Source organism: Perca flavescens, chromosome 4 (genome assembly GCF_004354835.1).
Source record: "Perca flavescens isolate YP-PL-M2 chromosome 4, PFLA_1.0, whole genome shotgun sequence".
Taxonomy (NCBI): domain Eukaryota; kingdom Metazoa; phylum Chordata; class Actinopteri; order Perciformes; family Percidae; genus Perca; species Perca flavescens.
In genome coordinates, this window is record NC_041334.1 from 29,537,505 (window position 1) to 29,550,938 (window position 13,434).

General features: G+C 44.1%; 1 protein-coding gene across 1 annotated transcript in view; it reads right to left on the minus strand.

Annotated features, from left to right (window-relative positions):
- LOC114553740 (calmodulin-binding transcription activator 1-like) overlaps positions 1 to 11,751 on the minus strand; it is a 35,832-nt gene extending 24,081 nt beyond the window's left edge. Inside the window, exons 1-3 of the mRNA XM_028575081.1 lie at positions 11,680 to 11,751; positions 9,453 to 9,548; positions 4,478 to 4,581 (exon numbers count right to left, since the gene is read on the minus strand). Coding sequence (XP_028430882.1) covers positions 4,478 to 4,581; positions 9,453 to 9,548; positions 11,680 to 11,704 — 225 coding nt within the window. The 5' untranslated portion in view covers positions 11,705 to 11,751. The remainder of the gene's footprint in view (positions 1 to 4,477; positions 4,582 to 9,452; positions 9,549 to 11,679) is intronic.
- Positions 11,752 to 13,434: the final 1,683 nt, after the last annotated feature.

Below are 13,434 nucleotides of genomic sequence, written 5' to 3' on the forward strand. Positions count from 1 at the left end.
ATAGCCTCCTTTATTCAGTGCTCCATAGAATTGGCTAAAACCAAACAAGTCATTCCCGATGGATGGATAACACAGGCTCTACCGTAAGTCTGTCCACCTGAGTGTGGTTTGTTATCTAAAACTAGTCTATAGTCTATTACCATGGACAGATACACACACACCCCCAATCTATTATTGAACAAAAGGCTCACGCCTCCGCTCAGCCCTTCAGGGAGGAATCCATCCCTCCATCCCAGAATAATTTCACACATCAGTAGATACACAAAAGAGAGAGAGAGAGAGAGAGTGAGAGATGGAGGAAGAGATGGAAGGAAGAGAGGAAAGGACAGAGAAGAGGAGGAGGAGTGGATGGGGTAAAAATGTATGGGGTCACAGCTCAGTGCTCGTGGGAGGCCAAGGTGTCGGGAGGAGCCATGCGTGACAAAACAGAGATCAGAAGATCATATGCAATCGCGCACATGGCCAAGAAAACAAACGCACTCACACGCACGCAGAAACCCACACACACTTGCACAGACATACGCATGCCAAGAAAAAGGTGAGAATAAGGACAGACTTGTAAAGATTGGGTCCGACTTAATCAGAGGCTCTTTATCTATCACACTCTCTTCCTATTCACACACACACACACACACACACACACACACACACACACACACACACACACACACACACACACACACACACACACACACACACACACACACACACACACACACACACACACACACACACACACACACACACACACACACGATGTGAGGACGAGGAAACAAAACCATTTATAGATTTTTCTTAGAAAATAGGGATTCTAAGGGAAACCCAAAAAGGCACAAATGTACACACATTAACAAATAATTACTTTTGTCAATAACACATCACCACATTTTATGAGCGACATCTAGACCAGAATGATATTATATTTGAATACAAACAAACACACTTTGAGAGGATGCGACTGAATAAATTAATTGAAAGCTTCAAATTTGACAGCTGACAGCTGATTGGTCTGAAAATCCCACGTATAAAATTGTGTTACGCCACAATCTATGGTGGATGTACAAACCCTACATGTGTCTAAAATGTAATGACCAATGATGATTTCAATTTTCAATATGCTGCTGATTAAACTGCTATACTTCTTGCAATGTCTGCAATACAGACAGATAAAAATCAACACACGCAGAAAAAAAATCAATTCTTTTTTGCAGCAGCAGCTACAGAATAATCGACCGCAATAATCTGGAGCTGTGCATGTCCTTAACGGACACACTTACACACGTAGGGAGAAACACATACACAGATTGAAAAATATACAGTACATGCACTAGACGCACAGTGAGTATACACGCGGCTCCCCCTATGAAAGCACCAAGCAAGAGGAGCAGCAGACACAATGGAGTGTTTAAGTATGCAGGAAACTTTATGCCTGGGTGGAAGAGGAGCTTTGAAGGAATCCGCTGAGGGACACCCAACCTCCCTCTGAACTGAGCCTATACCTCCTCATCAGAGAGAGAGAGAGCAATGGAGAGAGAGAAATAGAAAGAGGGAGAGGGGGGAGGAGAGGAAATGTTTGATAAAGATAGAGAGGACTAGATGGTAAGTTGGAAGGGAGACTGATAGAGAGGAAGAGAGAGAGGGCAAGAGAGGGGGCAGCAACAAGGTGCTCTGGGCTAGTCCCTGTGCCTTCTGCACAACTGCTCTTGGATAGGCTGATGTGTGGAAGTCCCTAACCGGCAGCGGTCACGTTGATCTGAACCGCGCGCACACGCACACACACACATGCACGCGCGCACACACACACACACACACACACACACACACACACACCACCTATTCATGTGAGCACACTATTTAGTAGGCGCTGTGCTTAACTCCCAGTATGACCTTCATTGAGATGGATTGCATGAAAAATGTAATGACTTTCCTGAGAGAAAAACCACAGGCCAAATCAGCTTTGTATTGCATAATAATGCTGGACTTGGTAATCAATAACACAAACACACCAACACGCATTCATAATGGAGTGCACAGCCTGCACATGGAGAAAATGTCTCAGCAGAGCCCCACAACATCACAATGGATGGAGCAAACCACCAGTGGTGAGCTGTGCAATGCATAAACAAGGAGCTATTGACGATAAATGCCTGCATCCATTTACATCCATCAAACACTTCCCTAAGCTAACAGCTTAAGTCTGGAACAACATGCAACTCTGAAAGGCTTTTCACACCCCAAATGTTTAGCTCAGGGTTATCTTTGGCCATGAGTAAAGAGCTGTCCCAACCTAATTTGGCCTCATTTAACAGTGTACCACTTAGCCAGCAGCACAGTTCAACTTACCTATTGTTAATGCTGCAAATATGTTGCTAGTTTTGTTCCAGAGCAGATCAAACTCAGCCCTATATTAATGACTGGTAGCCATGAGTTTGTGTGAAATTGTCGACAGTCAAAGCATACTAAAAGTTAAGATAGCTTTTAATTTTTTTTCTTCTATTTTTTTGTTTTGTAGGACAACTTTCCCCAATGTAACATAGCAGGGCTGGACTGGGACAAAAAATCGGCCCTGGCATTTTTGGCCCAGGCTGCCCACACCCACCGTGATTGGTCAGACACATTCCCTGCAGAAATATATCTTAAAATATGCATGCATTCTATGATATGAGTTGCCTAGTGTTCAGCCGCGTTCATGTGATAGTTTTGGATCCTTCAAGAGGGGTGTCAAGATTTATCTGTTGAAATTACACTTAAATAATTAATTCATTCTTAGAATTATGATTTGTATATTTATGGTATTTTTATATATATTTTTATTATTGATATTTGATATTGTATTGTCATTATTGTTATTATTACTATTTTGCTTAATATTGGCTTAGCAACTTTAAATTTAATTTTAACTATTGTAAGATTCATATTTTGTCGCTTTGGACAAAAGTGTCTGCTAAATACAATAACCATAACCATAACCCTTCTCAAAAGCTACAATAAAGCTGAGAGTAGTATATGCCCTGGAAAAGAGCACCAATACAAGAGAAGCTAATTAAGCTATTCAAGGAACACTGATGCTTGTATCACCACTGATTTTATAGATCACACAGACTTTTCAGCTACCCAACAGGCTAACCGCTAGCATTTTCAATGTAAGCTTAAACAGTTAGGTTACCTCACAGCCACTAACTTTAACGTTACAGACAAACTGGTTGTTGTCGTTATGACGTGACGCGCGCGCGCGCGCGCACACACACACACACACACACACACACACACACACACACACACACACACACACACACACACACACACACACACACACACACACACACACACACACACACACACACACACACACACACACACTCCCTCCCTTCCTGAGAGTCCCTGTTAATTTGCCTACTCCTTACCACATCGTCCTCTAGCCTACTATCTTTTCCTCACTCGCTCCCGTGGCCCTGTCGCCTCCTCCTCGCGGCTCTGTCATGAAGCTGTTTCTCTCTTCTCTCTCCTCGGCTTAAGGTTATGCTGATGTTGAAGCAGCTACTACAGCCCCAAACATGTCCGAGATTTTTGAGGAATCCGCCTGTAGATTTTTAATCTTTTTCTCCTGTAATTTCTCTGCACCTCCCTTGCACTTTAGTGGTCGTTTGTCCATTTTAACGGTGGATGCTAAACTTCCAGCATAACTATTACAGCTTGTGTGTCAGGGCCGGGAGGCGTGGCCATGGTGGGATTCGTAAATTTGCGGCCCGGAGTGCGGAAGGGGGTTCCTGGATTTGATTGGGTCAGGCCAGTGCCAATAAAGAAAATTAAGCAATGGGCCACTGTGAATTCTTTATGGGCCTGCCCGGCCAAAAAATTAAAAAAGGCCTATTTATATCGGCGATTCGGCCCAAAAGTGCGTCGGCCCACCGGGAAAATGCCCGGTATGCCAGATGGCCAGTCCAGCCCTGTAACATAGAGCATCATTTTTACGCATAACACAAAGCAGAAAAAAGCAACTATGAGCAGAAATGTGCCACACATTGAACAACTTTGTATGGTTGCATAGCAACAATGTTAGGTTCAGATAACAATCTGCATCCTACTGACCATAAGGGTTTTTGAACCCAGCAACACTCAGCAGTGGAAACATTCAATCTGTAGCCTACTTTTTTAATTTCTAAGCCTCTACGCCATATATAGTGATGTACTGATTCCTACGCCTTAATCCAGAGTTGTTTGGATTACCAAGCGAAACAGACAGCATCACACCAATTGGAATGTATAGTCAGTGGGATTTTTGGCTGTGAGCTTGGGTTGCTGTTTTTTTATTTCCTAGTGTCACAGTTTTAGGGTCCCAAAAAAGCTACCATTGTGTTTGTTTACCTCCTCTTCATTTCTCAATATGACATTAGCTAAAGATGGGTCAACCAACAAAAAACACTGAGTTCATCTCAATGTCACAGATATTTCCTTCTTCAATGTGTCTTAGTCTCACCTCGTTGGTGTTCCAGCGATGGCGCTCCTTGGGCAGAGAGGAACATTTGGGTAGACACTCTAGCAGCTTCTTAGGAAGGTAGATCTTCAACTGGCCTGGCTCATCTGGAGAGGGAAGGGAGGTAGGGGAAGAGCGGGGGTGAAGATAAAGGAAGATAAATGAGGGATGAGTAGGAAGAGGAGAGGAATCTCTCATCAGACACAGAGACATTGTGCAAGGAGAATACCAAAAAGCAGCATCTCTGGAATCTAGATGAATACAATCATAACACACTTTTATTGTGTAGCGTTTGTAAAGGCTGATGTAACCTTAGGCAAGTGAATTTGCACAAAGATGTGATCAGGACTATGAAAGAAATAAGATTCAATTCATTTTGGTCAATCCAGTACTTGATGTGTGATCACTTGCTGGGATTTGTGATTTATCAGAAATACAGCTGAGAATGTTTGGCATAGCAGTGAAGAGATGTCAGGCGTATACTTTGTATGGCCCAGTACAAACTAGTGTGTTATTCCTAATGAATAAAGCAAATTGCACACAAACCGTGTTTCATATTTCCAAGTCATCTTTATGTAAGTTTGTATTATTATATCTCATTCAATTATTGGTGATTCACAGTGATATAGACAAGTAAGGGCATTAACCTTGGCAATTAAGGTACAGGTACAAACAATAGTTAAGTTTGCAGTCACAGAGGGAGTGGCAGCACACTTATTTGTGGATAGCAGGTGGAGGTGCACAGCGCACCTGGGGCCCACCGGGAAACAGATTTGGATTAAGAAGAATCCATTATCATACATTATCATTGCATTTGGGGTTGGTAGCAATCATGGCCAACCACATGGGCATCCCTTATCCCCTTTAAAAGCAATGCTCTCCCGGCAGTTTTATATAGACAGTTTGGTAATAGAGCAGAGACTAAAAGACTAGCTCCTCTTGAGAGGAAACTAATATTCTTGTATGGGAGCAGTCACAAGTGCAAATATACAGCAGCCCAAATGTTGCTACAGGCAGGTGATGTTTAGGAGCTTCATGGTTTCTGTGTGTAATGATGCACATTATTTTAGAATTACAATGATCCAAACGCTACACAGGTGAGGAAACGCAAAAGTTGGTAAAAATCTGTTATTAACCTTTACCTCTTCTGTATTATTGCCTGGTGATATTCTTTTTTTTTTCCTTATTATCAACAAATTCTATAAAATGACCAAAAATCAACAATGGATCCTACTGACAAGTATTGCCTGTGTAGCCAAAGCTTAATACAGCTTATTCCTCTCTGCCATAATCCTCTATTGTTGTCCAAAAACTGTAAGTTATTTTTTTAGATCAGTGAGCTACACTGTTGCACTGGGTGCTAGCACCAAATCTGCAGCTGAAAATAGTCCCCAATAAATGTATTACTTATATCTGTTTGGGTAACATTTGCTAAAAACTACAGTGCCCAGCTGTTTAAGGAAATTGTAAAACAAAAAAACAAAAAAATCTAAATGTAACAATATACAGTATTTGTCACCCATGTTTAAGCCATACACAGAAAGGGAGATTTGTTGACAGTGACAAAAATATAGCGCACCTTAGCCTTCAATTAAAAGAAAATATGTTTTGTTTTCCCCAGTGTAATGACTGGTGGTAGAAGAATGTATAACTGAACAGGCAGAGAATCACCAAAATACTGAATATTTGCAGGTGAGGAAAAAAATCCCACTGTGCCTCAGGAAAGTAGTACTTTACCAGTGCATTGCGTCCACACAAAGATAGAGCCCCTGGTGTGTGTGTGTGTGTGTGTGTGTGTGTGTGTGTGTGTGTACACATGTGTGTCTACGTGTATGTGCATGTGTGTGCCTGTTTGTGATTGTGTGCCCAACGGGTGTGCCGCTCAGAAGTCAAAGAGAGCAAGCACTCAAAAGTTATAGATAAGCATTTGAGTAGAGGGCGTCCATTCATGACTCCCCTGGGAAGATAGGAATTATACTCTACCTGAGGGCAGACGACAGAGCGAGAGAAAAAGAGAGCTAGGTGGGGTGGGAGGGTCAGAGCGGGAGACAAAGAGGCAGGGAGACAATGAGCCAGAGAGAGACAGTTAATGAAGAAAAAAGAAACTTGGGGGGGAGAGAGAGAGAGAGACAGAGAGAGAGAATATTTAGAAGTAAGAATCATGCAAGGACGAGAAAGAGCTGGAACAAGGTAACAAAAAGACGGAAAGAGGAAATGATTGTAGCAGGACAGGAGTGGGGTCTATGTGTGCTCATGTGAGTACGTAGGTGTCCGGGCATGTGTGTGTTTGTGTCAGTAGGAAGTGTGTTCAGGCACGTATGCTCCCCCTAATCAATTATGCATTTATTAATAGAAGGCCTGAGAAGACAAAATTTCAAACAGCTGAACGGTGCAGCAGCTTAGTTAAACAGCTGAATGGTGCAGCTTAGTTAAAGCCTAATTTCTTTTTTAGCAGCACTCCAGCCTCTCTGCTATGAATGCCAATCAGCGTTTAAACCCCACCCCTCCTGGCTATAACCCCCTCCCCTCCCCCTGCTGTTCTGAAGAATTCTCATCAGAGCCTCGCCTTTGAAATGTACCAGAACCACCACATCAAACAAGCCCGTTGCACATGCGTCGGCACACACACACACACACACATACACACACGCACAAACACCTGCGCACACACCCCCACACGCTCATACATGCAAACAGACACACACATATACACACACAGTGCCTGCCGATCAAAGAACAGACATCACAGTATTTGTCCCAGAGTGGCGTTTTTTGCCAGTGACCTTGGTACCGAAATCTTTTTCAAAGCACACCTTCATGGACACGATCGTCATCTTAACCTATCCTCACATTTACTCTCCCATCTGACGAGGAATGGAAGACCAACTTTGCAGATTTGTTGAATGCTGATGAGCTTTTACACCCCAAAGGGTTGTATCTTGTATTTCTAACAATTCCGAACCAGCGAATGCGTCCCTGTTTAAAATAATTCAGCCTGGGTACTGTCGCAATTGTCTTTTCCATCTGTTCCGAATGGCTCTCAGTGGAGCTATACTGTGGTGTGACATGGGGCAAAAACTTCTCTTCTGTTTCTGGCTACCCAGGAAAATGAACCATCCTGGGACACGGGAAAAACACATCTAAATATGTAAATTCAGTGCTGTTCACATTTATGCTTGAAATAATCAAACAGTTTCAATACCTGCATTGCTTCATGTGAGTCCCTCAGCAGTAAGCCACACATTTCTGGCTGTACAGATCACTCACTCTCTTGCTAATCTAGTAAAAAGAGTCCAAAAGAGTGACAAAGCCTGAATGCTAATGTGAAACTGCTGGCTGATTAAGTTATATAGAGGTATACATGCTAAAAAGTGAAAATGTGCGGCCAAAGTGAAACGTTGCTTTGGTTGCCTATCAAATGCCATAATTTAGACTGGAATCACACAGAAGAGCGGCCTACGACTGATGAATATTTTACCTCATAAAACTGTCATCTCCATATTTAACACAGAAACAAGCCAATGCCCTTGTGAGATGGCTGTCAGTTAATTATAAAACTCTACTCGGTAAAGAGAGAGAAAAACGCTCCAAATGCAACTCTTAACTCTCCCCCTACTGATATTAGGAGGCGTCAGGGGAAATTTTCAAATTTTTCCCCTTTTCGGGATGAAATTAATGTGACAGAAAGAAAGGCTCATTGCACAGCAGCTAGATATAGGGATGGGAGGGAGGGTAGGAGGGCAGGGGGGAGAGCTGGGGCAGGGAGAAGAAAGGGGGGAGCATAGCATTGGATGAGCGAGAGTGCAGGAAGAGGGAGGGAGAGCAGGGGGCGGAGGGGGGATAGAGAGATGGGCGTGCATGCTAATTTTATCATTCTGCTGATAAACTTTTCCTCCAGTAATCCTCCAGCTGGGACGTGAGAAGAGATAGGAGACAGGGATAGGCCCTGGAAGTCTCTGCTCATGTTAAACAGCCATCCCAAACAGAACTATCTGTTCTAGTCTATTGTATTGTGTATTTTATTTTTAAAGATTTTATTTTAATTCTTTATTGGCTATTTTGTAACAGTCTTGTTTGCTCCTATCCCTCTTTACACAAAAAGAGGGTCTGGTGCAGGTATGAGGCCATCTGCTCCTTTTGAAATTGAAAAGAGGTTGGGGTGTGCGTTGGGGGGGGGGGGGAGGTTGGAGGGGAGGGGGGCGTTTCCACATACCTCCCCACCCTATACCCATAACCCCCACCACCACCTCCCTAAGCAGCGTGTCTCTCTGCTCCTCCTCACATCTGTTTATTTGCTTCCAATTTGTCCCCATAATACACACACACACACACATATACACAGAGGCAGAGACATGCATCATTCTGCGTCATGTCCTCAGAAATCAATAACCAATCAATGCAATCATTGCTTTTATAGTCCCTCTAACACACCCCAGCGATCACACAACCATGCCCAGGACACACGCATACAGCTACACGACCATGCGGCGACCCCAGATTACACCCTCCATCTCACTTCTTGTTTAACCAGGCCCATTGAGGATTATAGATACATAATGCCATGTGTACAGATTAGGTATGACAATAAACTACTGATAGGCAAAGTAAGCCCTGGCTTCTCTATGGCTATGTGTGTGTGTGTGTGTGTGTGTGTGTGTGCGCCCACTAATACTGTACTGGCATGCATGAATAAACATGATGTGTAACAGAGCTGAATTGGAATGGCGTCTCAGCACAGAGACAGTGTGTTTGTTTTGTCTACGTGTGAGTGTGTGTGTGTGTGTGTGTGTGTGTGTGTGTGTGTGTATGTATGTGTAAGTGTGATCTGTGACAGAGCAGATGAGAAGGAGACCTCAGTTCCCGCATCACATCATTCTGCCAGAAGGCTTTTATACTTGCTCCCAGAGTCACAATGTGCTACAGACAAAAGTGCGCATGCACACACAAACAGTGTGAAGGGCGTTTGTGTGTCTCTTACTGTTGGCGTCAGTGTCATCACTCTTGGGAGGGGTGTGTCCTGTGTAACCAACGGCAATCCTGACCATTCGCTCTGGATTTCTTATCTTCTTCAGTCCTACAAAGTGAGAAAGAGAGCGAGAAAGAGACAAAAACATATTTAGGAGACGCTCCAGACTTTGGTTTCCTTGGCAGTCGCACACTTTACCTCATTCTTCCTCCTCTATAGCCCAGAAACCAAACTCCAAGTGATATGCATGTGGGCTGATCCTTTTTCTGATCCACTAACTTGTATCCATTGTGTCCCCTGATCAATTGGCCACAGTAGATACACTGCCTCCATGTGTGTGACTAACTTGTACGCAGCTTTAGTTTCCCTTCTCTCTCATCGTTTCTCTGTTTCCCTGACCACTGTTGCTATGATACAAAGTAGACCAACCAGCGCAGAGGGAGATGGTCTTCCAGGCTATATGGTGGATGTTGTTCTCATGCCCACTGGTGTACTCTGCCACGCACATCTGCCAGGGGATTGAAAGAGTGGATCGCTGTTGTCTGGCTTTGTCGCTCCTTTGATTCATTTGGCTTCCATTTAGCATGGCTGAAGCTCGTAAATTATTACATCGCCTCTACACATAACACAGAGGGGGCAATGGACAAAAAAAACCTCATACTGTGAATACGTGAGTGTGTTTGCGTGTGTTTGTGTGTGAGTACAGCACAGTATGGGCAAGGGGGGATGGTTTTTATATTGATGTGGTGACAGTGCCTGCTGATCTGCCCATGGGCCATCTGTCTCATCTACAGTTTTAGTCTTTTCATGCAACGGGACTCTCAACCCACGGCCTTCTCTTTGCCTCTGGCTGCACTCGGCATGCTCTCCTGCACGCTTCTATGTATGCGTGTCTGACTTTTGGTCCTATACACCTGAACATTTGCATCTCAGATGTATGCTACTACTACTACTACTTGTAAAGTTTAAGTTATCAAAAAATTGCCCGTTAAAGACATCTTGCTCAGCATCGCTCCCTAGTGGAGAGAGGGTCATTTTCGGTATCACTTTGCTGAGGAAGAGATCAGAAGAATCAATTAAGAATAGTCAAAAATAAAACGGATGTCTTTAGTGCAGTGTCATTTTTAGCTCTGAAACTGCTGAGGACTGTGTGTGTCATCCATAACAAAACATTCAGATGTTGTGTGTGTTGGCTTAACAGAGATGTGTGATAGCAGTACTTTGAACAGGCAGGAAAACAAAAGCACTTCTTAGAGCAGACTAAACCAGGGGATGTTTATAAACAAATGTCAAACACACTGAGTAAGAAATAAAGATTTCATCAATCTATTAGTTGAGATGGAGATAATATTGCAATGGTGATTTTTGTCACCTTTTAAATAAATCATGAAAGAATGAATAACATTCCGAACAGTCTGAAGGAAATGGTGGCTTTTTGTGACAACAACGATCCCCAAGAGTTTAGCTGAGGGAGTAAAAATGTAGACTACAATTATACACGATATGACCTAAAACTGACACACATACGCCATCAACCCCCTACCCCCTCCCCAAATGCAGCCAGATTCTCACCTTCACTGCCTTAGCAACTATAAGCACACATCAGATGAACACAAACATAAACACGCAGGCACTCACGCGCACACACGCGCACGCACACACACACACACACACACACACACACACACACACACACACACACACACACACACACACACCAATTGGATTGTGACTAAAGAAATGCACAGCTGGTCTGGGAGGTTGCGTGCATGTCAGAAAGGGAAATCTACGATTCAGTGGTCTATTTTATGCTTAAAGACACACACACACACACACACACACAGAGAGAGAAAGCATCTGAATTCCTTCAGCGTGAACCACTCTCATCCTCTCTCATCCCCATCCCTTTATGCTAAACGCTTCAAAAGCACTCATAAACCAGCTGCTCAGGGAAAACGCTGGCAAGCACTGGACGGTGAAAAACTACCCTATCCCGACACACTCAGAGCCCACCGACGGGACAACTCTCCTTCCGTTATTTATTTGCTGTCGGTTAACCGTGCTCTACACAGTCGCTGGTTCAGCACCAGCGTCCGTGTTTTCGGGACGGGCTAGAAGAAAGGGAAAGCCGTGCCGTTATCTCTCTCCCCCTCTATGCCTCCGTCCCTTCATCGCCTCGTCTGAACCCCGAATAGCAGGACTCTGCCACCTCAAATAAAACCAGTTATTTCTCTCTTACCTTCCGGCTTGTTTTCGGCAGCCATTTCCCCTCCGCCGCGCGCCTCATCCCTCCTCCTCCTCCTCTTCCTCCTCCTCCTCCTCCTCGACTCGACCTAGTGGTGGTGGAGGTGGTGGTGGTGGTGGGGGAGAGGGAGGGAGGGGGACCACGCGCGTGCACAGAGAGGACAGCTCAAGGAGGGGGGCGGTGCTGAGAAGAAGGGGTGGGGGGACGAGCCTGTCGTGTTCAGCGAGGCTATTGGTCCAAACGGTGAGGATTGACAGCGGGGATCCGTGATGGTGACTCGCGGAACTCTCCATCCCTCCGTTTGTTCCCATTGGCCCCGCCCCCTGACGTTCACGCGCACTCTTCCTCGCTCTCTCTCCCCCCTCTCACGTCACTAAACGACGTCTGTATTCGAGGACACCTTGACAGCCTCCCACAGCATCATCATCATGCTCATCATCGTCTTCTCTCTCTCTCTCTCTCTCTCTCTCTCTCTCTCTTTCTCTCTCACACACACACACACACACACACACACACACACACACACACACACACACACACACGTATACATTACACCCACACAAAGGCGCGCGGTCATTTGTCCACATGCAAATTTAGTGGACTGTTGACAAAATGCTTTGTAAGGTCGTGTCTCGCCATAAATTATGAACCTCCCTTGAATCTAAATGACAAGAACTGCATGAGAGAGACTTGGATGTGCGGCTTGAACATTTTCGATGGGTTGGCGGGTGCTGTCATTAGCTGTGGTGCTGAAGCTCGCGGTGCTGAAAGGACAGCTCCACACGCGCCTACACAGGTTGTGCGCACTCCCTGCCTGCTGTCTTTGAGCCGTGTTATTGAATTGAAGTGATGGTAGGTCAGGTGAAAACTTATAGGATTAAATTAAACACATGCACCCCCCCCTCCCCGTCTCCCCTTGTTGCGTATTTTGGCTCTACCAGAAAAAAAATCGTTGTTTCCTTGCTGTAATATTCCTAGGGGAAGTTAAGTTTTTTAACGAGCCTTTCACGATAGTGTTACTGAGAGACTATTTTTGAATTCTACCGTTTCATACTAGGTTATCCCTTCTAAATCGTGGTGGTTAACCGGGACCATTGTGTTCTTGTTCTAAACCCACACTGTCGGCGAAGTGCTTTGCGTAGCCTCGAAGTGCAGAGGCACACAAGGCTCTCTGAATCGACAGAATTCGAGCAGGATGAATGCCAATGAGGAGCATGTACAGATTGTAAGATATGTAGCCAAAATAATCGATTTCATTTATTTAAACTTTCAAAGCCATTGGTCCAATGGAAGTATGCTGCTACATGCACAAACGTGCACGACAATTGTACTTTCATACAAACAACAAAGTCGTAGCTTACATTGCACATGATTAGGTTTGGCAGATACAAATTTCAAATAGAAACTAGAGTAGTCTATAACATATGAACAGAAATATAGCACTAAACCCTATAGGCTACTTTGACTAGTGGTTTAAAAAAATCCAAAACTATCATTTTAGGTAGAATTTTGAGGCATCTGTACTTTACTGATTAAGAATGCATGTCTAATCATAAAACTGGTCTACAGCAAATATTCTGTGCTGTATGTAATTCTAGCTCTGAAGTTGATGTAGAACCGAGTCTCATTCCAACACATTATTGTAGCCTACATTTCATCCAGAAAAAAATAAATAGGATGAGCTTCTAAAATTAGTATAATATTCCTATAGATCACGACACGTGTCAAACTCAAGGCCGGGGGTCAAAT